This window comes from Cervus canadensis, chromosome 20, assembly GCF_019320065.1.
Source record: "Cervus canadensis isolate Bull #8, Minnesota chromosome 20, ASM1932006v1, whole genome shotgun sequence".
NCBI classification, from domain to species: domain Eukaryota; kingdom Metazoa; phylum Chordata; class Mammalia; order Artiodactyla; family Cervidae; genus Cervus; species Cervus canadensis.
The window spans coordinates 24,293,469-24,319,661 of record NC_057405.1 but is presented as its reverse complement, the minus strand read 5'-3'; the positions used below and the strand labels follow the sequence as shown (position 1 = coordinate 24,319,661).

The 26,193-nt window shown below is 41.1% G+C and overlaps 1 protein-coding gene across 28 annotated transcripts in view; it reads left to right on the top strand.

Moving 5' to 3' along the window:
• RIMS1 (regulating synaptic membrane exocytosis 1) overlaps window positions 1-26,193 on the top strand; it is a 582,755-nt gene that overhangs the window by 323,911 nt on the left and 232,651 nt on the right. For all 28 annotated transcript variants that reach the window (XM_043439256.1, XM_043439244.1, XM_043439243.1 and 25 more), the window contains exons 5-6: window positions 13,739-14,079; window positions 18,940-19,802. In XM_043439256.1, the coding sequence (XP_043295191.1) occupies window positions 13,739-14,079; window positions 18,940-19,802 (1,204 nt within the window). The remainder of the gene's footprint in view (window positions 1-13,738; window positions 14,080-18,939; window positions 19,803-26,193) is intronic.

The following is a 26,193-nucleotide window of genomic DNA, read 5'->3' as shown; positions in this document are numbered from 1 at the left end:
AAAGGCAGATCACTTTAATCCAATCAGAGATTGAGTTGATTTGAAGTTGCAAAGCCATGAAGAGATCTGGGTCTAGGGGAGTCAGAGGAGGAAGTGGTGGTATAAGGGTCCTGGGAGAGCAACATAACTGGGGGTCCATCCAAGGGGAACCACAGAGGGATAAATTCATTGTCCATACTATTGGGGGAAAAAGTCTCCAAATTTCTCTTCTCCTGACCTCCGGTCTCCTACTATGCTTCTTCTTTGAGAGAAATAGCATCTTAAGAATGCTGAGTTTTACAATCATTAAATATGATATAGGTTTCCATTAAATATGATACAGGTCTCCATAGTTTGCTTACACTATGGTGGCAAATGCCATAGACTGGATGGCTTAAACAGCACACGTGTGTTTATCATGAGGCTGAGGAGTCCAAAGTTAAGGTGTCAGCAAATTGGGGGCTGGTGAGAGCACTCACCTGGCTTCCAGACAGCTACTTCCTCGCTGAATCCTTGCCTGACATTTTGTCTATTGCTTCCACGGGCAGGAGCTGGGGGGAGAGCTATCTATCTCTCACTCTTCTTATAAAGATGCTAATTCTAACTTTTTCAGAACAGAGTCCCACCCTTATCATCTCTTTCTTACAGGGCCCTATTGTCATATATAAGCAAATTAAGGGAGTTGAGACTTTACCATATAAATTGGGGAGGGGGTCACAGTCCAGTCCATAGCAGTCTTTATGAATTTTTCTCAGTAGCATTTTATAAATTTTAGTTTAGAGTTTTTACATATATTGTTGCTAAATTAATCTTCAAGTATTTGTATTGATTTCTGTATATTGACTTTGTGACTTACTGCCAGATAAAACCACTTCTTTTTATCCAGTAGTGTGTTTTATTGATTCTTTTTTTTTCTATTCTTTTTCATTTATTTATATTAGTTGGAGGCTAATTACTTTACAATATTGTAGTGGTTTTTGCCATACATTGATATGAATCAGCCATTGGTGTACATGTGTTCCCCATCCTGAAGCCCCCTCCCACGTCCCTCCCCATCCCATCCCTCTGGGTCTTTCCAGTGCACCAGCCCTGAGCACTTGTCTCATGCATCAAACCTGGACTGGCGATCTGTTTCACACTTGATAATATACATATTTCAGTGCTCTTCTCTCAGATCATCCCACCCTCGCCTTCTCCCACAGAGTCCAAAATTCTGTTCTATACATCTGTGTCTCTTTTTCTGTCTTGCATATAGGGTTATCGTTACCATCTTTCTAAATTCCATATATATGCATTAGTATACTGTATTGCTGTTTTTCTTTCTGGCTTACTTCACTCTGTATAATGGGCTCCAGTTTCATCCATCTCATTAGAACTGATTCAAATTAATTCTTTTTAATGGCTGAGTAATATTCCATTGTGTATATGTACCATGGCTTCCTTATCCATTCGTCTGCTGATGGGCATCTAGATTGCTTCCATGTCCTGGCTATTATAAACAGTGCTGCGATGAACATTGGGGTGCACGTGTCTCTTTCAGATCTGGTTTCCTCAGTGTGTATGCCCAGCAGTGGGATTGCTGGGTCATATGGCAGTTCTATTTCCAGTTTTTTAAGGAATCTCCACACTGTTCTCCATAGTGGCTGTACTAGTTTGCATTCCCACCAACAGTGTAAGAGGGTTCCCTTTTCTCCTTGCATGTATGGTTATTACTTCTATAAATAAGGATAGATTTACTTTTTCTTATATTGATGTTTTATTATTTTCATTGCTTTACTGTGTTTGCTCTGATCTCTACTAAGGTTACAGTGGTGTTGAAAACAGAAATCTTTGCTTTGTTCCTGATCATAGGTAGAAAGCATTTGACTTTCACTTAAATGTACTGCTGGTGGTAAGTTTCCTGTAGATTTGATAAATGTTTTGTTAAAGATTTTTGTTTCTATGCTTTTCAGGGATAGTGGTTTTTAACATTATTCTCTTATAGCAGGGTTTTCTTGTATCAGAAATTGAGTTTCAATGCTAAGCTGGCCTGACAAAATAAGTTCATAAGTTGAAGTGGTCCATCTTCCACTTTTTTTACTAAAAAAAATTTCGTATTATATTGGTACCATTTACACTTTAAATATCATTTACTTTGATAAATTTTTAAAAGAATTTTCCATTAAAGATATCTGGTTCTGGAATTTTCATTGTATTGTCTTTTAATTATGAATCCAACCACTTTACTACTTATGGAGCTATTCAGGTTTTTTGTTTTTTCTTGTATTATATTTAGTAGTTTGAATTTTAATGGAATTTCTCTATTTGACGCATGTTAATTAATTTATTGAGGCTTTCCAGGTGGCCATAGTGATAAAGAACCTGCCTGCCAATACAGGAAATGCAGGTTTGATCCTTGGGTTGGGAAGATCCCCTGAAGTAGGAATGGGCAATCCACTCCAGTAATCTTGCCTGGAAAATTGCATGGACAGAAGAGCCTGGTGAGCTACAGTCCATGGGGTCACAGAAAGGTGGACATGGCTGAGCCACCAAGCACTCAGATTTTATTTATAGGCATAAATAAATGTATTGTTAATATATATATAGTATACTAATTTATAAACATATTTGTATATATATTTATATATAGTATATATTGTATATTTATATATAAATGTACATTTATATATAAATAAATATGTTGTTCATAATATTCCCTTATTTATCTTTTTAATGAATCTAGGGTCTGTGGCACTGTCTTCTCTTTTGGTAATTCTATTTTCTGTTTTTTTAAATTTTTCACTGAAGTGGGACATTCATCAATTATATTAGTCCTTTCAAAGAAGCCAGTTTCTAATTTCATCAATTTTCTCTAGGTTTTATTGATTTTTAAATTTTATGTGTAATGGATTTCCCCTCTCATCTTTATTGTTTTCTTCTTTATTTCATTATTCTTGTTAATTAATTTTATTATTTTTGTTCTTTTTATTGTCAAAACTGAGATCATTGATTTTGTAATTTTTTTCTTTTGGAATGCAGTATTTAAAGCTATAATTTTCTAAAAGGTACTTTAGCAACATCTCAGAAATTTTGATAAGTTGTATTTTATTATCATTTAGACCAAAAATACATTTTAATTTTGTGATTTCTTCTGTGACATTGGCATACTTAGGTATGTGTTCCTTTATTTTCAAAATTAGGATATTCTAATATTTTTTGTGATTATTTTATAATTTTATTCAAGTACAAAATAAAATTATTATTCTATTATTTTTCTATATATTTTATATATATTATTCTATTATTATTCTATATATTTTAATCTCATTCATTTAAATTTATATTTTGCATGTTTTATACTGTAAATACTGTGTTAATCTAATAGACATGGATATAATTTATTAAATAAATACCCATTTATTGTATAAGCTTCAAAAATATTTTGTGGCACTTCACTGGCAGTCCAGCAATTAAGACGCCACACTCTCAAGCACAGGTTCAATCCCTGGCCATGAAACTATGATCCCACATGTCACATGGCATGGCAAAAAGGGAGTTCTGATCAAAATGGAATAAGAGATGCAGAGAAGCAAGAACTCAGGCAGGTCCATGAGTTTAGGAATAAAATTCTCAAACAGAAAGAATACTTTACCAAAAAGACTGAAATTCTGAAAAAGATCCTAACAGAAATTTTGGAGCCAAAGACCTCAATTAAGGGCATGAAGAATGCATTAAATGCATTGGAAATAAAACGGACCATATGGAAGAATTAGTGAGCTCAAAGATGGAAGTCTAGAAATCATACATGCACAAGAGGAAAGGGAATTAAGACATTTTAAAAAAGAAGAAACTCTGCAAGAACTATCTAACCCTATTAGGAAGTGCAAAATTAAGGGAATAGTTATCCCAGGAGAAGAAAGAAGAAAAGAGTAGAGAATTTATTTAAAGAAATATTAATTGAGAATTTCCCAAACCTTAGGAAGGAACTGGACTTACCATTCCATGAAACTGAGAACACCTAATTATCTCAATGTAAAAAGACCATTTCCAAGAGACGTTATATTAAAACTATTGAAAATCAATGACAAAGAATTTTAAAGTGGTTGGGGAAAAATGGATGGTCACTTGCAAAGTAACCTCTATTAGGCTGCCAGCAGATTTCTCAGCAGAAACTCTGCAAGCCAAGAAAGCAGAATGACATCCTCAGAACACTGATAGAGGAAAAATGTCAGGCAAGAATACTCTATCCAGGAAAGTTACCCTGCAGACATGAAGGAGAAATAAAAGCTGTCTCAGAGCAATAAAAGCTGAGGGAGTTCATCATCATCAGACTTGCCTTACTAGAAAAGTTGGAAGGAACTCTTCTACTTGAGAAAAAAAAAAAGTCAAAAGTACTTTGATGGGACTTCTCTGGCAGGCCAGTGGTTAGGACTTCATCTTCCAATGCAGGGACTGTGGTGTGATCCCTGATCTGGGAATTAAGATACCACATGCCTCACGGCCAAAAGAACAGAACTTAAAAAAAAAAAGAAAACAACAGAAGCAATATTATAAGATATTAAATAAAGACATTAAAAATTGTCCACATCAAAAACAATTTTTTTTAATATACAAACTTTGAATAAGTAGGTAAATAGAATCAGATTGAAGAGGTTGTTAGAATAGGTTGTTAAAGAAGAAAAAGCAATAAAAAAAATAACAATAGCTATTTCAATTTGGTAATAAACTCACAACATAATAAAAGAATACTTTGAGACAACAAAAACATAAATAGGGAAGAAAAAAGGGATGTTATCCATGTAGGCAAATGAAAAGATGTCATCTGCATAAAACAGATTATTTTACTTATGAGATATTAATAGAAAACCACCAAATTAAAATGACAGACAAAAACGTAAAGAATCAATGGCAATATAGAACCACCAGAAAAGGAAAAAATAAAATGGCAATACTAAGTTCTCATTTATCAATAATCACCTTAAATATAAATAAATTGAATTCACCATTGAAAAGACACAGAGTAGCTAGATGGATTAAAAAACAGGACCAAACTATAGCTCTAAAGACAAACATAAGCTCAAAGAGAAGGGATGAAAGATTATATGCTAAGGAAATGTCAGCCAAAAGAAAGTGGGTATAGCTACTTTCATATCAGAGAAAATAGTCTTCAAGCCGAAACAAAGATGGGCGTTATATAAAGATAAAGGGGACAATTCGTCAAGAAGACATAACAGTGACTAATATATATGCACCCTGGTATAGAAGCATCAATACATCAATGGATGGATCATCTAGAAAGAAAGTTAAAAAGGAGACAGAGGCCTGAAATGAAACTTTAGACATAATTGTGCTCAATCCCTCAGTTGTGTCCAACTCTTAGTGACCCCATGGACTGTAGCCTGCCAGGCTCCTTTGTCCATGGAATCTTCCAGGCAATCCTACTGCAGTGCATTGTCATTTCCTCATTCAGGGGATCTTCCCAACCCAGGCATCAAACCTATGGCCTCTGCATTGGCAGGCAGATTTCTTCCTAACTGTGTCAGCTGGGAATCCCCTTATACAAAAATGAACTTGAATGGGCTTGGTAGATTTATACAGAACATTCCATCCAAATGCATCAGAATATACATTCCTTCCAAGTGCACATGGGGCTTGTTAGGAAAGACCATATATGGGGACAGAAGACATTTAAGAAGATCAAAATTGTATACAGAATCTTTTCTAATCACAAAGGTATGAGACTGGAGATCAACTAAAGCTGGAAAGCTGGAAAATCACAAAACATGCAGACTAAACAACGTGCTACTGAACAACTATTGTGTCAACAAAGAAATCAAAGGATATGGAGTAAAGGGAACCCTCATGTCCTGTTGGTGAGACTGTAAATTGGTGAAGATAATATGGAGAATTCTTTACCAGTTGAGCTACCAGGGAAGTCCTGAGGAATTATAGGTATTCCCCCCAAAATTCCAAATATTACTACCATATGATCTAGCTATTCCACTTCTGGACGTTTTATTCAAAGATTATCAAAGCACTAATTTGAAAAAAAAAAATGCCCCCCCCATATTCACCATAGCATTATCTACAGTGCCTGTCAACAGATGAATGTATAAAGGAGATGTGTCTTATATAATGGAATATTTCTCAGCCATTAGAAAAGATATTTACTTTTCCCATTTGTGACTACATGGATTGATCTTGAGGGCATCATGCCAAGTGAAATACGTCAAATAGAGAAAGACAAATAGTTTCACACATAAGTGCAATATAATAAAACAAGGAAACAAACAAAATGAATGAACAAACCAAACAGAACCAGAAGTTACAGGGAACAGAGTTTTGGTTAACAGAGTGAAGGGGAGGTTGGGGAGGCTGAAATGAGTAAAGGGGGTCAACTTGATGGTGACAGGTGGAAACTAAATTTTTGGTGGTGAGCATGCAGTCCTGTATACAGAATTAAAAATAAAATATTGTACATGTGAAACTTATATGATGTTATGAATCAAAAGAATAAAAAGTACTTCAATATTACCTATGAATTTCAATAATGCCAGTTATCCTTTGGCCAAGTAATATCTATAATAGGAGTCATTTTACTCAGAGAAGAATATTTTATGAGACCTTATACACTTTCTTTCACTAGAAGGGGCTTCCCAGGTGGCGCTAGTAATAAAGAGCCTGCCTGCCAATGCAGGAGACATAAGAGATGCAGATTAGATCCCTGAGTTGGAAAGATTCTCCTGGAGGAGGGCATGGCAACCCACTTCAGTGTTCTTGCCTGGAGAATCCCAAGGACAGAGGAGCCTGGTGGGCCACAGTCAATGGGGTTGCAAAGAGTCAGACATGACTGAAGCGACTGAGCATGCACGCGTGCATGTCATTGAAAAGGATAAATTTGAACTTGTGAATTTTCATACAGAGTTCCTTAATACTGTCTTTGCAAACAACAAATATGATTCTGCTCCTTAAATTAAGATTATAGCAATAATAATTGCCACAATTTATTAAATGTCAATAAACTTACGGAATGCCAGGAAAAGAGTATGAGTCGGGACTTCTAAAATAAGGACTGTGCATATCTAGATGCTACTAAAACAAAAATTAGACAAATAAATACAGTTCAGTCTTGTGCTGTATGGAAGAAGAGATGCACCACCAACAAAAAGATAACCTACAGGGCTTAAAAACAATACATAGCAAAAATGAACCCAAGGAGCAGGATAGTAAACCCCCTACATATGAACCTTCAAGTTGCAACATTTCTAAGATGCGAATGTGTGTTCCACCAGCATCAGGTGTGAGTGAAATTGCTGCTTGCCCTCCGTCTCCCCTTGCTGACGATCCTTCAGCTCTGCAGTCTCCCAGCCCCTCTCCCCTCCGGTCAGTAACTCTTCTTGCCTGTTCACTGATGCCAGCCCCTGCATGCCAGCTGCTACGCAGTACTACTGTATTTTTCAAGGTACTGCACTGTAAAATTAAAATATTTTCTTTATTTTTTGTGTTTTTATGTATTATTTGTGTGAAAAGTACTACAAACTTATTACAGGACATTTCTGTATAACCCACTGTGTTAGCTGGGCTAACTTTATTGGACTTACAGACTGGACTGATGAAACAAGCTCTTTAAACAGAACTGGCACTTATGTAGGGAACTTACTGTGTTAGAATTCAATTCAAAAAGATCTTCAGCTGAGTTTCTGCATTTTGTCCCCAACACAGTAGCTAGAAGGATCCTATTAAAACATAAAACATTAGGTCACTTCTCTGCTCAAAACCTTCCACGAGTTTCCATCACTCTCATCACGAAAGTCAGTCTTTGCCGTGACTCCCAAAGACCCACTCAGGCTGACCCTAGTTGCTTGGTGAACCTTCCACAGTGCTCCACCTTCACTGCCTTGAAATCGACAGGTTTGTATCTCCTCAAAATCATCTTCACTTCACTTTCGTGTTCACTTTCAAAATCGTCTTCACTTCACTTTTGTCTTTACAGCCGAACTTTTTCAATACCCTCTCTCAGTTAAATGTTCCCAACGGCTACTATGAAGGTAAACCAACCCTATCCACCACCACACAGAATGCCTGTTCTTTTTCATTTTTTTTTTTATTGCACTTCTCACTACCCAGCATACCTCATCTATTTACTATCATTTTTTGTTTTTGTCTGTCTTCTTCACTGGAATGTGAACTCCATATGTCATTTTGTTCACTGCTGTATCCCCATAGCCTGGGGGAAAAAAGTACACTAAAGAAATACTTGTTTAAATCAGAAATATGTGCAGAGTATGGCACTTTTTACAGAAAAAAAAATGACTACTTAACTTTTTTTTTTTTGAAGTTTGCAACCATATAGTTTTATTATTTTTTTTATTTTTTTTAATTTTTTTTTTCATGACTACTTACCTTTAACTAAAGTTGTCTTCTAAAACTAAAGTGAGTTTTTGTTTGCTGTTAACCATTTATATGTATTGAGTGCTTTCCATGTGCTAAACAAGGTTGTATATATTCTCTCACTAACTAAATCCTAACACATAGTCTATGAAATCATCATTATTATTATTTTCCCTATTTTATGAATGAGTAAACTGAAGTATAGAGAGATGATGTAACTTCCTCATTAGCAGAGCAGGAAGGTGGGCCAGTCCACCCCTAATTCATCACATTCAGTGTTCACCACCTTTGACATGTCACGACCCACACAGATAATAAAAATGTTTGACTTTACACAAACAAGAGCAATGAGAGACACACCCTCAGGCAGCCCGTGTGGAAGCAACTCAAGATGGAGGGCTGTGCATCATAGTTTAACTGATGTGGCTAAATCAACAACTGCACGGGAACGTCTGTCTCTTTCTCTGCAGGAACAAAATACAATTTTCTTGCTGGCTTTGTATGCTACAGAGAGCCCCCAAAATTTTATACATATGATTAACAAGGTAATGATGATGGTAATGATTAATTGTTAGTAATAATTAGACATTACCATGTGATTAGTGCCTCGTAAGCTCTTACTGTCTATCAGGCTCTGTGCTGAGTGATTTAGATGGATTATGTCATTAATCCCCAAACAACTCAGTGAGTTAGGAACTGCCAGGATCCTAAGTTTACTGATGGGTTATGGAGGCTATGAAAGGGGGCCGGAGTAAATAGCAAACACGAGGCGGATCTGAGGTGAGAGCCTGGGCTGTTTAGACACCACCTGCTTCTTTGAAGTTCAGTGATGAGATGAGAAGGATTACTCAGTACATCATGTCAAGGTAGTTAGCTCTGAGGGAAAGACAACCACTTTAGACCCCTGTCTCTTGTCACACATCAAAATAAATTCTGAGGGATCAACAACTAAATTGTAACATATTAAAACATATGAATAGTCAATGAAAATAAAAATGAATTATCACAGCATGTTTGGTGCTAAATTAGAAGCAACAGAAGAATCATTAAGGAAGAGCACAACAGATTAGACAATGTAAAATGAAAAGTCATCTTTGTAACAAAAAAATAGTTGATATGACAAGTAACAATTTGAAAACTCTATCAAACAGTTATTAAATGGATAAGAAAATGCTATTAATTCAATTGATAAATACACAAAATGTTGGGGCAGTTAATATCCTAATGGATATGTAGAAACATTGGTACAACTGAAATGAACAAAAGTAATAAAATCATCAATAAATGGCAGTAAATGATCACTGTACATCATTCTACTTTTAAATATATATTAGGAATACGGTTAAGAGGTAACTATGCCAGTAGACATGCATATATATATATATGTATACACACACATATAGATGTTATATATAGTTAATATTAGCTAATATTATTATTAACTATTAGAATAAATATTCTTATTGACTTATTAATATTAGTTAATATTAATAATAGTTAATAATAGTTAATATTAAATTCAAAAACAGAATCTTTAAGCACAAATAACTGCATTGCTTATTAGCAACTAATTGGTCATTTTTATACATGTCTGCAATGTTTGATATGAACTGTGTTAAAAGATATGACTAATATTTTATTGCAGTTCCAAATATTTTTCTTTACAACTCACATAAGCAATTTCTTTTTTGCTTGTAAACTTTGGGTCAAGAGTAATTTAAATAACTAAGAATGGATATTGAGAAGTAGTATTTTAATAAAAATATTTTACCTCCTAACAGTTAATTTTGCTTTAAACTGGAAGATAGGTTGACCATACTTTTAATTAATTTTTAAGTACAAATATAAAAATACTGTGGTACACAAATAAATACGATGTAGGAAAATTTGGAACTACACAAGAGTTTTCCTAACTGTTAAAGTTTGACAAATATAATATCACAGATTTAAATGAATAGATAATATTACAAAATGCTGAAGTAGCTGCTTCTACTAACCATTAACTGTAACTTTTTAAATAAAGTAAAAATAAAATTAGGTGAATTGTAAAATTTAATTGACTTCAACAGCACGTGAATTGGGAACTTCCAGATGTACAAACTAGATTTAGAAAAGGTAGAGGAACCAGAGATCAAAGTGCCAACATCCGTTGGATCATAGATAAAGCAAGAGAATTCCAGAAAAACATCTACTTCTGCTTTATTGACTATGCCAAAACCTTTGTGTCAATCACAACAAACTGTGGAAAATTCTTAAAGAGATGGAAATATCAAGCCACCTTTCCTGCCTTCTGAGAAATCTGTATGCAGGTCAAGAAATAAGAGTTAGAACTGGACATGGAACAATGGACTGCTTCAAAATTGGAAAAGGAGTACATCAAGGCTGTATATTGTCACCCTACTTATTTAGCTACTATGGAGAGTACATCATGCAAAATGATGGGCTGGATGAAGCACAAGTTGGAATGAAAATTGCCAGGAGACATATCAATAAACTCAGATATGTAGATGACACCACCCTTATGGCAGAAAGTGAAGAAGAACTAAAGAGCCTCTTGGTGAAAGTGAAAAAGGAGAGGGGGAAAGTTGACTTAAAGCTCAACATTCAGAAAACTAAGATCATGCTATCTGGTCCCATCAATTCATGGCAAATAGATGGGGAAACAATGGAAACAGTGACAGACTATTTTCTTGGGTTCCACAATCACTGCAGATGGTGACTGCAGCCATGAAATTAAAAGATGCTCGCTCCTTGGAAGAAAAGCTATGACCGACCTAGACAGCATATTAAAAAGCAGAGACATTACTTTGCCGAAAAAGGTCCATGTAGTCAAAGCTATGGTTTTTCCAGCAGCCATGTATGGATGTGAGAGTTGGACCATAAAGAAAGCTGAGCACCAAAGAATTGATGCTTTTGAACTGTGGTGTTGGAGAAGACTTAAGAGTCCCTTGGACAGCACGGAGACCCGACCAGTCCATCCTAAAGGAGATCAGTCCTGAATATACATTGGAAGGACTGATGCTGAAGCTGAAACTCCAATACTTTGGCCACCTGATGCAAAGAACTGACTCATTGGAAAAGACCCTGATGCTGAGAAAGATTGAAGGCAGGAAGAGAAGGGAACGACAGAGAATGAGATGGTTGGATGACATTATTGACTCCATGGACATGAGTTTGAGCAAACTCTTGGAGTTGGTGATGGACAGGGAAGCCTGGTGTGCTGTAGTCCATGGGGTTGCCAAGAGTCAGACATGACTGAGTGACTGAACTGAACTGAATTAGTAAAAAGCACATTCTGTTTGCTTTTATTAATCCTACAGCAGTTCTGCACATATTCAAAATTTGGAACTTGGCCAAATCTGACAATTACTTTTTATTAGTCCATTTTTATAATACTTAAAATCATGAAACAAATAAAACTGTGATATCAATTTTATAAGAAATATGCAGATTTGTTATGAATCATATAGTCTCCTTCCTGCTCTTTTTCTGCCTCTTTACTCAGGTTAATTCCATTTTGGAACTTGTGTAATAATTGTAAATTTTGCTGTGCTATGCACAGTTTTAAAGGAAAGATATATTTATCCTAAGTACACCTTAATGTTTTTGTATAGAAGAAACTAACTTGATGCTAAGTAATACTTTGCAAATTATTGGTGTAATCAATAGGTTTTAATGTCTACTTAGTTACTGTGAAATTGTCAAAATTTCATATCAAAGTCCTAGGACTCCATGAATTCAGACCTTCCCTTCACTGTCTTAGCAACCAATGAGGCAGCCAAAGAGGAAGGGTGTCACCTGTCCTCATCCAGGGTCTGGGCGGAGGACACTTGGTGTCACTGTTGATGGAAGTCCTGATTCTAGGGTAGCATGCTCACGACGTTGTCATTGATACCTCCATGTCCAATCAGTCAGAACTTCTGAGGGACTTCATTCATAACATCAAAGAGATGGAAGGATGCTGTCAAAGTATAGCCATATTTGGCAAGCATGTTAAATTGAAGTTCCACTCCATAGTTCCTTTATTTTGGTATTGGCATATATAGCATATTGCTCATCTTGTCTAACATTTCAGTAGATGTCCATGATATAATACATTGTACAGATGTTATAATTAACTGATTTTGTAGACCAAATTTTCTTTGTTTTGTGACCCAAGGAAATATAGAGGGCTGAGTTAAGTGTCATAAATCTTAAACATATTATAGCAAATATATTTGCTACATCTTAGTTTTCCCCATTTTATTAATTCATTTGAATTTTCTTGGTTGGAAAGAAGGAGTTCTTAGCAGTTCATCTGCAATATTTTCCTTTTTAAAATGTATTACTTTTCTTCTCATCTCATTATCATTTTAGCTTTAGTCTTATAAACAGTAACAAGTGATAATTTTCCTCATATCCATTGGAAAGTTTTCAGTATTCTATTTTCTTCTTTTTGTCAACTAAACCATGCTTCTACTGCCTTACATTGCTTCTCACTTGATGTATCTAGGATTTATCCATCCTCACACGATAAATTTGAGTGATTGTTGACTTGGTCTTATTAGTGGAAATGGGCACCTGGAGATAGGTGATGAGCCTTTCCGGAGGTGCTGCTTCTGAAATGCAAAAGAATAACTGAAGTGCATTCTGAGAAGCGTAACTGAGGCAGGCTTGGCTGTTGTATTATTATTTATTATTTCTCTGAACACCATTGTCCCCATTATTACCTTCACTGTAAGTGTTCCCAAGAAGAGAGCAGCTATATAGATTTTAAATGGTGATACATTTCATAATTTATCAGTGGATGTGTTTCCCAGTGATGGTTCCAAAATAGCTCTTATAGCTGAGCTTACTTGATTACTAGTAAACTAGAAAATATATACAACCTGTCCTGTTCTTTGGCCCCTACCTTTCATTGTTTGTTTATTCCTCTTGAATATCTTGTAATATTGATTTTAATAATGGATGGTTCTTGAGAAGACAGATGGCTTCTAAATCCTTTGACACACAGAGGCATATGTACATAAATATTAATTCCATGGTTCCCTACAACATTTTTCTAATCAATCAACTACCTTGCTTAGACCATTTTTACTAGCATATTTTAAATGAAACTTCAGAGTCACCATTCAAAATGTGATGAATACATGGTCATAGGAAACTCAGAATCATAGACTATGAATTCCAAGAAGGACTCTATTCTGGTTACCGTAAGTCTGTGCTTTCCGATGGGTCATGTTGCACGCATTCATATACTTGTTCAGGGCTCATTTTCATAAGACCTGCTCAAGGATCAACATAAAGATGACAACCATTCTGCTTTGCCTTAAGAGGTATTTTAGTGTGATGAAAATAAATTTATTTCCACAGCACAGAAAATTTACACCGTTCTCTCTTCTTCAAATAGGTTATGTGGGTATGCAATTTGTGTCGAAAGCAACAGGAAATCTTAACCAAGTCAGGGGCATGGTTCTTCGGCAGCGGCCCTCAGCAGCCCAGTCAGGACGGAACGCTCAGCGACACGGCTACAGGGGCGGGTTCCGAGGCGCCTAGAGAGAAGAAAGCCCGGCTCCAAGAGCGCTCGAGGTCGCAGACCCCCCTGAGCAGCGCCGCGGCCTCTGCCCCCGACCAGGCTGCCCCCGGCGCGCAGACGGACAGGACCAAGGGCGCTGAGCCCGCCCCGCCAGCCGGGGGCCCCGAGCAGAAGCAGGCATCCTCCAGGTCTAGAAGCGAGCCTCCCAGGGACAGGTAAGAGGTCAGCAACCCACAGCCAAAGGGCAAGGTCTTAAATGGAGAGCAAACCCATCTTCAGCAATTGAACCGCTAAGATATGCAGAAAGGGTGCCTCTAGGACCCGACCAGAAAGGCGATAGGGATCCCGCTGCCTTTGTCTCTCTCTAGAACGGATCTTTCCTTAGGAGGCCTTTGCTGAGAAGCTTGTCTTTCACCTCCCGCATGGAGGTAAACAAGTCACCCAAGTGTACTACTAACTTCCAACCCTTTGGTGAGAACAGCCGTTGGACCGTTTATTGGCTGTTAGAGTGAGTCCTGCAGCTGAATCTGTGCTCTGAGAGAAGAGTATGGGGAACAGCACACTTAGGGGTGTGGGTGCTTCAGCAAAGCCTTCCCGGAGGATGCTTTCTTCTGTGCTGAGCTTTGAAGGTGACTAGAGCCAGGTGAAGCAAGGGATGGGTGCACGGGTGTCCGGCCAGAAGGAACAGTGGGACAACCCAGAGGATGCTCTTGGCTGGAGGGTGAGTTGGAGAAGGGGGAGCAGGGGATGACGGTGAGGTCTGAGTGGCCAGGTCCCACTGGGCCTTTTAGCCAGGTTCAATTTCACAGACTTTATCCTGAAAACAATGGAATGCAATGGAGGCTTGTAAGCTTGGGCTCACATGATCAGCTTATTAATTTCAATTTGTCGACTGTATCATTCAGTCAAAGGCGTATATTTATGACCAAACAGGATGGTGTGCAATAGGTGGGGACAGCATTAATAAGGCGGAATACAGCCCTTTTCTTCCCGAGGCTGGGAGTTTGGGACACCAGACAGTTAGCACTAGGTTTGCCTGCTTTTGTCTGTATGACCCTTATTTATTCCACTGGGTGGGAGGACAGGATCCGAGGGTAGGAGCTAAGGAAGGTTTCTATTCTCCTTGTCAAACGAAACTCCCACGATACGCTCAAAGACTTCAAAGCTGACCTGATCCGGATTCCAGGCCTGGCTCTGTCACCAGGGATTCTCACGGGAACCTTGGAGGCCTGGGGGAACACCAGTGCTCAGCAACAGGCTCATGGGAGGCCTCTAGTGCATGCAGACAGTAGGCACCATGTGTTTACCATTACCGAACACTGCAGAAGCCAGAGGGCATAAAGATGACTGGCGCTTATTCCCTTTTCATTCAGATCCTGGGAAAGACACCACTCCGTCCCCTAGGGAAGACAGAGCCCTGGGCAGTGAGCTGGCCCAGAGGGCTGACATGATCAGAGCTAGACAATACAAACTCAAGCTCTTTGGAGGCCACAGGAAAGGGGAGGGCTTTCTGAACACAGGCGGACAGGACACCCAGAAGTTGTGGGATGGGCAGGCAAAATAGGAGAGACCATGATGGCAAGACATCAGAGCCGCCCTGGTGGTGGCCAGACTTGCAGCATGGTGACAAAGTGCTGTGCGTTAAGGAGAGAAAAGATGCTGAAAGGGCAGCTCAGGATTGGTCAGAAAAGGATTTCTTTTAAAGGAGAGGAAGAGTTTGGAGGTATAGGGTTTCCAAAGAGGAAATTTGAGTCCTACTTATGATGAACTGTGAAAAACTACAAAGAAGTCAAGAGTAGGCACCGAGGAGAGGCTTTTTGATGAAATTTGAAAAAGACTAATAAGGGCAAACAGCTTTTGTGATGATATAAATGACTTGCTGATTATATAAATACCGAGGACCACAGTGAGGATGTTGGGGCTGGAGGAGGAGGAAGAGGGGGACCTGGTTGGTAGTCAGGGCCCATCAGAGAATGAGCCGAGACTGGAGGAGTGGCTGGCTGTCTTGTTTTATATTTCATTATTTTTAAAATTTTATTGGAGTACAATTGCTTTTCAGTGCTGTGTTAGTTTCTGATACAACAAAGTAAATCAGTTATATGGGCAGATAAACCCCTCCTTCTGTGGCCCCCCCCCACCCTCCATTTCCACTCCCTAGGTCATCACAGAGCACTGAGCTGAACCCCTATGCTACACAGCCCCTTCCCCATGAGCTATGGTTTACACACCGGAATGTGTGTATGTCCATGCTAGTCTCTCAATTCGCCCTGCCCTCTCCCTCCACCACTATCTGTTTTACACGTGGGTGTATGCATGTCAAGGCTACTCTCTCAATTTGTCCCACCATCTCCTTCCCTGATAGCTCAGTTGGTAAAGAATCCCCCTGCAATTCAGGAGACCCCGGTTTGATTTCTGGGTCAGGAATCCTGATCTGCTGGAGAAGGGATAGGCTACCCACTCCAGTATTCTTGGGCTTCCCTTGTGGCTCAGCTGGGAAAGAATCCGCCTGTGATGCAGGAGACCTGGGTTCGATCTCTGGGTTGGGAAGATCTCCTGAAGAAGGGGAAGACTACCCACCCCAGCATTCTGGCCTGGAGAAATCTATGGACTGTATAGTCCATGGGATCTCAAAGAGTCGGACATGACTGAGCTTCACTTCACTTCACTTCTCCTTCCATCACTGTGTCCACAAGTTCTGTTCTCTATGTCTGTGTTTCTATTCCTGCCCTGCAAATAGGTTCATCTGTACCATTTTTCTAGATTCCACATACATGTGATGACACACCAAATTTGTTATTCTCTTCCCGACTTACTTCACTTAGTATGACAATCTTTAGTCTCATCCATGTTGCTGCAAATGACATTATTTTCTTCCTTTTTATTACTGTTATTTTGTTCCTTTTTATCACCATATTCCATTGTATATTATATGTACCACATCTTCATCCATTCAACAGTTGATGGGCATTTAAGTTGCTTCCATGTCCTGGCTATTGTAAGTAGTGCTGCAGTGAACCCTGGGGTACATATTTCTTTTGGAAACAAGATCTGAATCTTTTTGATCCTAATTTGTACACTCTTCAGGAGCTAGTGGGGATGGAAACATTAGAGGTGAGAAAAGGCCTATTTCGAAGACAAGATTCAAAGAGACTGGAGAAGAGTCCCATTTGCATATAAGGCTATCCTTTCATAAAGCATCTTCACAGATGCTGTCTCCTTTAATCTGCACATGAACTCTGCAAGGTAAGCATCATTGATCAGCATTTCAACAACAACAAAAAGATCGACTCCATAGAAACTTCCAACAAGGGCAACCATGATTTAATGAGCTACTGAGGTTTGCGGTACATTCATCTCACTTTTATGAAAACTAATTATGATGACTGCATTCATAGCACCAGAAAACACTGCATTCTTATACCGGAAAACAGCAATGCTACCTATGAAACTACACCCTCCCTGAAAATCTCTCCCACTTCAAAAGATCAAGTAATCTAAATGCCTCAAGCAGAGTTGACCATGCTTCTGTTTTGCTTTTGTGTCATTGGAAACTTTTGACCCTTTCTTTCCGTTATCACCAGCCCCTGCTCAGACTGATCCCACAACATATTTTAGCAATTACTACTTTGTTAATGGACAATAGAAACTGCTCTACTTTTCTGCATCTTGTATATTATTCTCAGTTTTTGTTCGTGAAGGCTGCTTTGGAATTCCAGTTCTCTCTGGAAAGCCCTTTCTATGGATCTAAGGATTCCAGAAAGAGCCTATCTGTCCCCATTTTAACTGCGCAGTAGAGCATATAGTATCTGAATACTTTGCTAAGGCATCCCCTTTCTGTAACTTCTGGTGTCTTTGCTGAAAGCTTCCCAAAGCAGGTGGACTACAGTGTTCAGAAAAGGGTGGCATGGGGCATCTTGCTGCTGCTGCTGCTAAGTCACATCAGTTGTGTCCGACCCTGTGCGACCCCATAGACGCCAGCCCACCAGTCTCTCGTCCCTGGGATTCTCCAGGCAAGAATACTGGAGTGGGTTGCCATTTCCTTCTCCAGTGCATGAAAATGAAAAGTGAAAGTGAAGTCGCTCAATCCTGTCAGACTCTTAGTGACCCCATGGACTGTAGCCTACCAGGCTCCTCCATCCATGGGATTTCCCAGGCAAGAGTACTGGAGTGGCTTGCCATCACCTTCTCCGGGGGCATCTTAAACAATGCAATTTAAATATTCAGACTGTGAAACACTTTTCCTTTATTTTTTCTTTGCCAGTGCCTCCTACAAGATGGAAAGCAAAGTAGAACACAAACAAATACTCTTCTGTTATGATTTATTATAGGATATTGAACATGGTACCCTGTGCTCTGCATTTTGGAATGAGGGAGAAGGCCTGGCGGGGGAGGAAAAATGAATAATAATTTCAAAATGTCAGCATTTCTATTTTTGCTGGGGAAGGTAAAATGAAGGCTAGGCTTCAACCATTTTTTTTTTTTCTAACCAATTCCCTAAAAAGTGTTGGACTGCACATGATCTCTTAAAAATTACTTTTGTTCTACAACTGAAGTGCTAGTAGAGTTAATTTCTGAAATGGACATACTTGTATTCACGTTTTCTTGAACGTTTCAATTACAATAAGAGATTAATATATATTGCCCAAATATATGTCAGGTATAAATTTTTGAACTGATGTTTATCTATTAGCGTTTATCCTAACTTATTATTACCTATATTATTTTTATCTAGAACATGTTAAAGGCTTTGATTCACAAGCAGAGGTCAGCATAAAACGTGTTCCTTTACTGCATTAATTTATTGATTTTTAAAATGATCTGTTATCTCTATCAGTTATGATAGAGAATTTAAAAATATTAAAGCCAGTTGTGAAGACGCTGAATATCTTGTAACTCAAAGGAGCCCTATTTAGAAAGCTACTCAGGCATACAGGTTTAATGCGCCTCTTTTAACATCTCGCTTTTTAATTAGACATCGAAGGATAATTATTTCCAAGGATGCTTCTTCTGGGGTCTGGTCCTCGCCTTGAGTTTACACGCGATTCTCCTTCTCCACGTTCTTTTGTGCATCCCAGGAAGAAGACGCCAGGGCTGGCCGAGCAGAATGGCAAAGGCGCCCCAAAGGGCGAGCGCAAACGCGCGCCCAGGACCTCGGCGCCTCCGGTAGAGGCGCCCGCGGAAGAACGGGAGCGGAAGGAAAGGCGGGAAAGCCGAAGGCTGGAGAAAGGCCGGTCCCAGGACTACTCCGTCGTGCCAGAGAAACGCGAGGAAGGCCCGGCGGCGGAAGCGGAGAAGCAGCGGAAGGAGGAGGAGTACCAGACCCGGTACCGCAGCGACCCGAACCTGGCGCGGTACCCGGTCCAGCCGCCGCCCGAGGAGCAGCAGATGCGCATGCACGCGCGGGTGTCCCGCGCCCGGCACGAGCGGCGCCACAGCGACGTGGCCCTGCCGCGCACCGAGGCGGCCGCGGGGCCCGAGGGCAGGCCCGGCCCGCGCGCGCCCCACGCCGCCCGGGGCTCGCCGCCCGCCTCGCCGCGCGCCTACTCGGCCGAGAGGACCGCGGAGGCCCGGGCGCCGGGCGCCCAGCCGCTCGCCGACGCCAGCCCGCCGGCGCCCCGGCCCGGCCCAGGCCCGGCGGAGGCCCCGGAGCCCAGGGCCCCGGAGCCGCTCCGGAAGCAGAGCCGCCTGGACCCCGGCTCGGCCGTCCTGGTGCGCAAGGCCAAGCGCGAGAAGGTGGAGACCATGCTGCGCAACGACTCGCTCAGCTCCGACCAGTCCGAGTCGGTGAGGCCGTCGCCGCCCAAGCCGCACCGCGCCAAGAGGGGCGGCAAGCGGCGCCAGATGTCCGTGAGCAGCTCGGAAGAAGAGGGTGTGTCCACGCCGGAGTACACGAGCTGCGAGGACGTGGAGCTGGAGAGCGAGAGCGTCAGCGAGAAGGGTGAGCGAGCGGCGTCCGCGGGCTCTGGGCGCAGGCGGGGCTGGCGGGGTGGGTGGGAACGGGGCGCTCCTGCGGGCATCCGAGGTGCGCGCTCCGGGCTGGGGGCGTGTGCTGGGGTCCGAGATATACGCTCGGCGCTGGGGGTGTGTGTGCTGGGATCCAAGGTGCGCGCTCCGGGCTGGGGACTCATGTGCTGGGATCCGACAAGTGCGTTCGGGGCTGGGGGGGTGTGTCCTGGGATCTGAAATATACGCTGGGGACTCGGGGCTAGTGAACTGGGATCCGAGGTGCGCGCTCCGGGCTGGGGGCGTGTATGCTGGGATCCGAGATATACCCATGGAGCTGGGGGCGTGTGTGCGGGGCTCCGGGATTCGCAAGCGTGGCGCGTGTGCCCTGCGCTCAGGGTGCGCGCCTGCAGGGTTTACAAGCGTAGCTGGTAATGTCTAGCACGGTGACTGTGACTGTAGTTACTACTGCTTTATGGTAGATTAGAAACAAGCTAAGAAGGCAAATCCTAAACGTTTTCATCACAAGAAAATTATTATTATTTTGGTAACCGGATGAAGACAGAAATGTTAACTAAACTTCCTGGGGTAGTCTTCTGGCCTCCTGTATGTGTCTGAGGGTTAGTTTAAGTTCACACGTCGCTCAGCAATGTGACTTTTGGCCGTGCCGTGGACTGTATAGCCTGCCAGCCTCCCCTGTCAATGGAATTTTCCAGGCAAGAATACTGGAGTGGATTGCCTTTCCCCACTCCAGGGGATCTTCCAGACCCAGGGATAGAACTCGCATCTCTTGGGTCTCCTCCACTGGCAGGTGGACTCTTTGCCACTGAGCCTCCTGGAAATCCGCAGGTGGTTAGGGGTACACCTTAAACTTCCATGGAAAGGGAAAGGGAAAGTTGCTCAGTCGTGTCCGACTCTTTGCGACCCCAAGGACTAAACAGTCCATGGAATTCTCTAGGCCAGAATACTGGAGTGGGTAGCCTTTCCCTTCTCCAGGGCATCTTCCCAACCTTGGGATCCGAGGTGCGACCAAGGGATAAGCGAAGCGTGGGACTCGGGGCCCGTGTGCAGGGATCTGAGGTGCGCGCTGGAGCCTGGGTGTGTGTGTGTGCAGGGCCCTGGGATTCGCGAGCCTGTTCAGAGGCGCGTGTGCTGGGCTCAGGGTGCGCGCATACAGGGTTCCAACCCAGGTCTCCCTCATTGCCAGCGAATTCTTTACCGGCTGAGCCACAAGGGAAGCCCAAGAATACTGGAGTGGATAGCCTTTCCCTTCTCGAGGGGATCTGAGCTATCAGGGAAGCTGTATGTCAATTAAGTCTCAGTAAAAGTAGGGAAGAAAAGTGGGGCTTGGGATGCTCCAGTCAGTCTCCCAGCAAATGGAAGGGTTTAGTGTTTTGTTTCCTTTTATTTTTGCATGTGGAGTTTAAAAACGTCACCACAGGCGCCCAATGAGTTACAAGAGTTTTTCAGGACGTTGGTTCCTCTCATTCTGGGAAATTTAGTATTCTTGTGTTTTTAAGTTATTTTCAGGGAGTGGGTTTATTTGCCTGATAGAAGTATATGTACCTTTTTGTTACACTTTAGTGGTGTAATCTTTAGTAACAGAGACTGTTTTTTCAAGTTTCAAATGAATCTTACAGTTTGTGGAAAAGTTACTTCACAAAGTGTCTGTCATGCGCATGTTATATATAGTGTTTCTGTAGTACCTTTGGGGTACAAATTTCATTTTACCTATTACAGTCCATGGAGAAGGAAATGGCATCACACTCTAGTATTCTTGCCTGGAGAATTCCATGGATAGAGGAGCCTGGTGAGCTACACTCCATGGGGTCACAAAGCGTTAGACACCACTGAGCTATCTGGGACTCTGTGTTTTTCTTAATGAATTTCTATTTTGAGGTGATTGACTATTCTTACTTTTTTGGCTTGCTTTAAAATTTATAGATAAATGATAATTTAGAATTGCTAAATTATGTTAATATTATGTTGTATAAAAAGAATCACTTCCTCATCTTCTCTGCCTGCAAACTGCATGCATGTGGGTCCATCCTGTCTCCCTCCACCCCCTTATCTTCTTCTATATCTTTCTTTATATATATATATATATATATATATATATATATCTGTATATATATATATATAAAGCATAAGATCATATATATGATCTTATGCTATATTTGGGAACAATTTTAAAAGTTCATTCTGTTGCTATTATTACTATAATTCAACTGGTAATAGGTGTCTTTGGAGTATGAGGGGGTGAATTTGGCTTTTTCAGCTCAGCATTGATGTTTATAAAGTACATATTGGTTTTCTAAAACTCAGATGATGTATAGACTTTCACTGCCTCTCATGCCTCAATACTGTGTTTTGTGAACATGTATTTTTTTCCCCTAAGTCATAAGGAAAGTGTTAAGTAAGTGGATATGCTTAATTGGTGTGCATAAAACCCCTTATGAGAATGGATATAGATATAGTTATATATGTATATCTTCCTACTCTATAACAAAAGGGTCTCCACCAGCTCCACTTGAATGTGTGTAATAAATCACAATGGGCCTGAAAGCAGAAGTGAAGCTCAGAATTATTTGCAGTAACAGCGGATTATGAAAGAAACATTCCTGGTGGTGTGGGTGAGTGGAGGAAGGCAGCTAGTGTGATGAGAGGCGCTTACTCTCTCTGGCCGCTGTCTCCCTTTCTCAGGAATTATCTTCTGGGCACTTGGGTGGCCACCTGGAATTTAGCCACCTCTGAAGTTGGGGTTCAGTGTCTTCATGTGGAAACATGGGCGCTATCATCCAATACATGCAGCCCTGTTTTCTTTTCATTTGTAAATAATCTCAGCCTCAATGTCTATGAATGTAGCATAGGCGTTTTCCTCCTTTAGCCTTAATCTGCAGTATTTATCAATGCCTTTATTTGCCAAGGCTCACCGCTGCCAACCAAGGGCTCAGCCATGGTTGTCTCCAACATGCTGTGACCCCACACAACATTTTTAGTGTCTGTAAATCTCAGTTTTCTTATTGCTACAGTGGAGATGAGAGTTTCCACTTCGTCAGGTGACTGAATGGTTTGAATGAGCTCATGTATCTGCAGTAAGATGCTAAGTTAGCATTCTTTCTGTCTTGATGAGCCTGTGGCATATGTGCCATAGATCTAGTATTGCAATGAGGGTGATATATATGTGACAAGATATATATGATGAGATATATATATGATGAGATATATATGATGATGTATATATATACAGAATACAAAGAAGAGGCAAAAGAACCCATTTTATGTCTTCCAGGCTCTAGGGGGGTGAGAAGGGGACAAGTAATCAGGGAAGAGCCATCTTCCCAGAAGAGGAAGCCATATGGCGACCTTCACGGTCAAGGAAGGTGATCTTCATGGAATAACTGTAAAAAAGCAGCATTTTGACTATATCCTGTGTATTCACTTGCTCAGTTTATCAGTTACATCTATCATGTAACTATTGAACACTTGCATGGCTCTGCTAGTCTGTTTGGGCTCCTGTAACAAAATTCCACAGACTAGGTAGCTTGTAAATGAAAGAAGTTTGTTTTCTCACAGTTCCTGGGCTGGGAGGCCTGGGGTCCAGGTGCCAGCATGGTCTTGTCCTGGGGAGGGCGCTCTTTCTGGTTCAGGTGGAGTCACCCCTTCTCGCTGTGTTCGTGTGTGGGGGAGGTGGCAGGGAGCTCGGTGGGGTCTCTGTGATGAGCGCTAATCCCATTCATGAGGGCTTCACCCTTGTGATATAAGCACCACCCAAAGGCCCCATGTCTTAATTTGGGGGGTTAGAATTTAAACATGTGAATTCCGAGGGGATACAAGCATCCAGACCCATAGCTTTGGCACAAGACATCTACTTAATATATGTGTACTACTCTTGCCATTTATGTTGTTATCCTTATCATTATGCTGAGTTGGTTTGTGTGTTTATTAGTAAGTGTAGATTTAACACTTTCAGTAGATACACTGATGTCAAAAACAAAGACATGTGCTGCATGCCCTTATGGAGTTTACATTTTGTTGAGAGAAATAAACAATAAAGAATAATTACACAGTGAAGTATAATTTATTAAACGTCCCAAAGGAGCATTCCTTCCAGATGTATTGATATAGTTTTGCTTTGTGTCCAGATGTTTAACCAGAAAGTTTCCCTGGGCAAATGGTATCTGAAAGTCAACACATAGATAGTCAGCATGATGCTTTGTGTGCGGTGTGATTACACACACACACACACACACACACACACACACACGGAATAACAGTGAGCTGTATCTAGTGGGCTTATTTAAAAAGTGAGGTCAGCTACTGCATGTTTCAAAGAGAAATGCTGTTTGGTCAATATTCATACTTCTCTTTGGCAACTGGAAAAAATTGTGCATCTCTGATTTCTTAGATGAGGGGTCCCCAACCCCTGGGCCAGGGACCACTGCTGGACGGTGGTCTGTTAGGGATCTGACTGCACAGTAGGAGGTGAGCTGCAGGCTAGGGAAGGAAGTTTCATCTGCACTTACAGCCACTCCACATTGGACCACCTCCTGTCAGATCGCTGGTGGCATTAGATTCTCTTAGGAGAGGGAGTCCTACTGCACACCATGCAGGCGAGAGATCTAGGTTGTGTGCTCTTTAAGAGAGTCATCCTGAAACTACCTTCTCCACCCTGGGCCAACTGTCTTTCATGGCACAGTCCCTGGCGCAAAAAGGTTGGGGACCACTGTCTTAGATGATAAGTATTGAATCTCTCTATGAAGAAGAAAAACAGAGAACTAAATCTTACTTGTAATAAGAAAGCAGTTGAATTTACATGAAATGTGTAACAAGATCCCCTGGGGCAAGGTCCGGTGAAGATTTGTGCCCCTAAGGAATTGAGTCACTAGGCCTAAGGAGAAAAACGAGATGCAGGCGGTGCAAAGTGGATGAGAGGAGGAAAAGGCACCATAGCTCAGAAGAAGCAGAGCATCGCTGCCTCAATCGGGGATTCATCCACCGACACTTATAAGGAACCTGAAGCCCTATGACAAAGCACATTGAAAGAAGAGTCTGGCGTGGGATAAAAGGATTTCCTTCCCTTTTAATCCTTGCCTTCTTGCTGGCTTTGAGTAACTAGGAAAAATATGACCCAAATTAATGTGACCTTTGAGCTTTAAAGGAACTTTTTTTTTCCATTTATTTTTATTAGTTGGAGGCTAATTACTTTACAGTATTGTAGTGGTTTTTGTCATACATTGACATGAATCAGCCATGGATTTACATGTATTCCCCATCCCCATCCCCCCTCCCACCTCCCTCCCCACTGGGAGGACCTTTGAGCTTTTAAAGCACTTTGTGATTGGCTTCTGAGGAACAGGGGCTAACTGGTTTCTTTGTAGCTGTTACTGCTAAGCATCATTTAGCAGTCCTTGCAGGAGTGCGTGTTACCTGGATGACGAGCAAGAAATAATACTTCTAAAGGTGGCAAAATAGTGAGTGATGGAAAAGAGAGACGGAGGACACTGAATCACAAGGCTGAATTTTCCCCATAAAACAAAGACAGTTTCAGGGGGCCTGTGTGTCAGTTGTAGGCAGTGTGAACCATTCACTCTTTAGTCTGGGCCCCTGACAGCTTAAACACTGGGGAGTCAGGAACAAGTGTTGGGGACCTTTGCAACTATCAGGTACTAATTTATTTAGATGTAACTAATTCATGCAATGCTTTGTATCATTCTTTAGTCATTAAGCTAAAACTGTTAGGAGTCACCTGTTTGGGCTCCAGCAGTGTATCGCCTGTTGCTCACATAGTACTTTTAATTCTACACAGTTGTTGCTTTACTTCCGTTTCTTGAGAGCACAGAATGTATTTTATATTCTTTTGGTGCTCCTGGTGATTTTCCCTATAACTTTGAGAGGGTTTGCAATGAAAGAAGGTGGCCACCATTCAGTCATGTATTAATTTCTGTGTGGTATTACATAAATATTACATTATTTACATGATATTAAGCAAGGTATCTATAAGAATCTGCTGATTTCTAGGCACATTGTGCTAGGCTTTAGAGGTAGTGATTGAATAAATACAGACATGTACATAGATACAGATAGATACATATGCGGACAGCCCTGGTTCTCGCTCCTGTGACACTTTTATGGGCAACCAAGAGAGCTGTTATTGTGGACTTTATAGAGAGGACATGTTCGTTAGAAGGACTGATGCTGAAGCTTAAGCTCAATGATTTGACCACCTGATGTGAAGATCTGTCTCTTTGGAAAAGACCCTGAGGCTGGGAAGGATTGAGGGTAGGAAGAGAAGGGGGTGACGGAGGATGAGATGGTTGGATGGCATCATCGACTCAATGGACATGAGTTTGAGCAAGCTCCGGGGGATAGTGAAGGACAGGGAA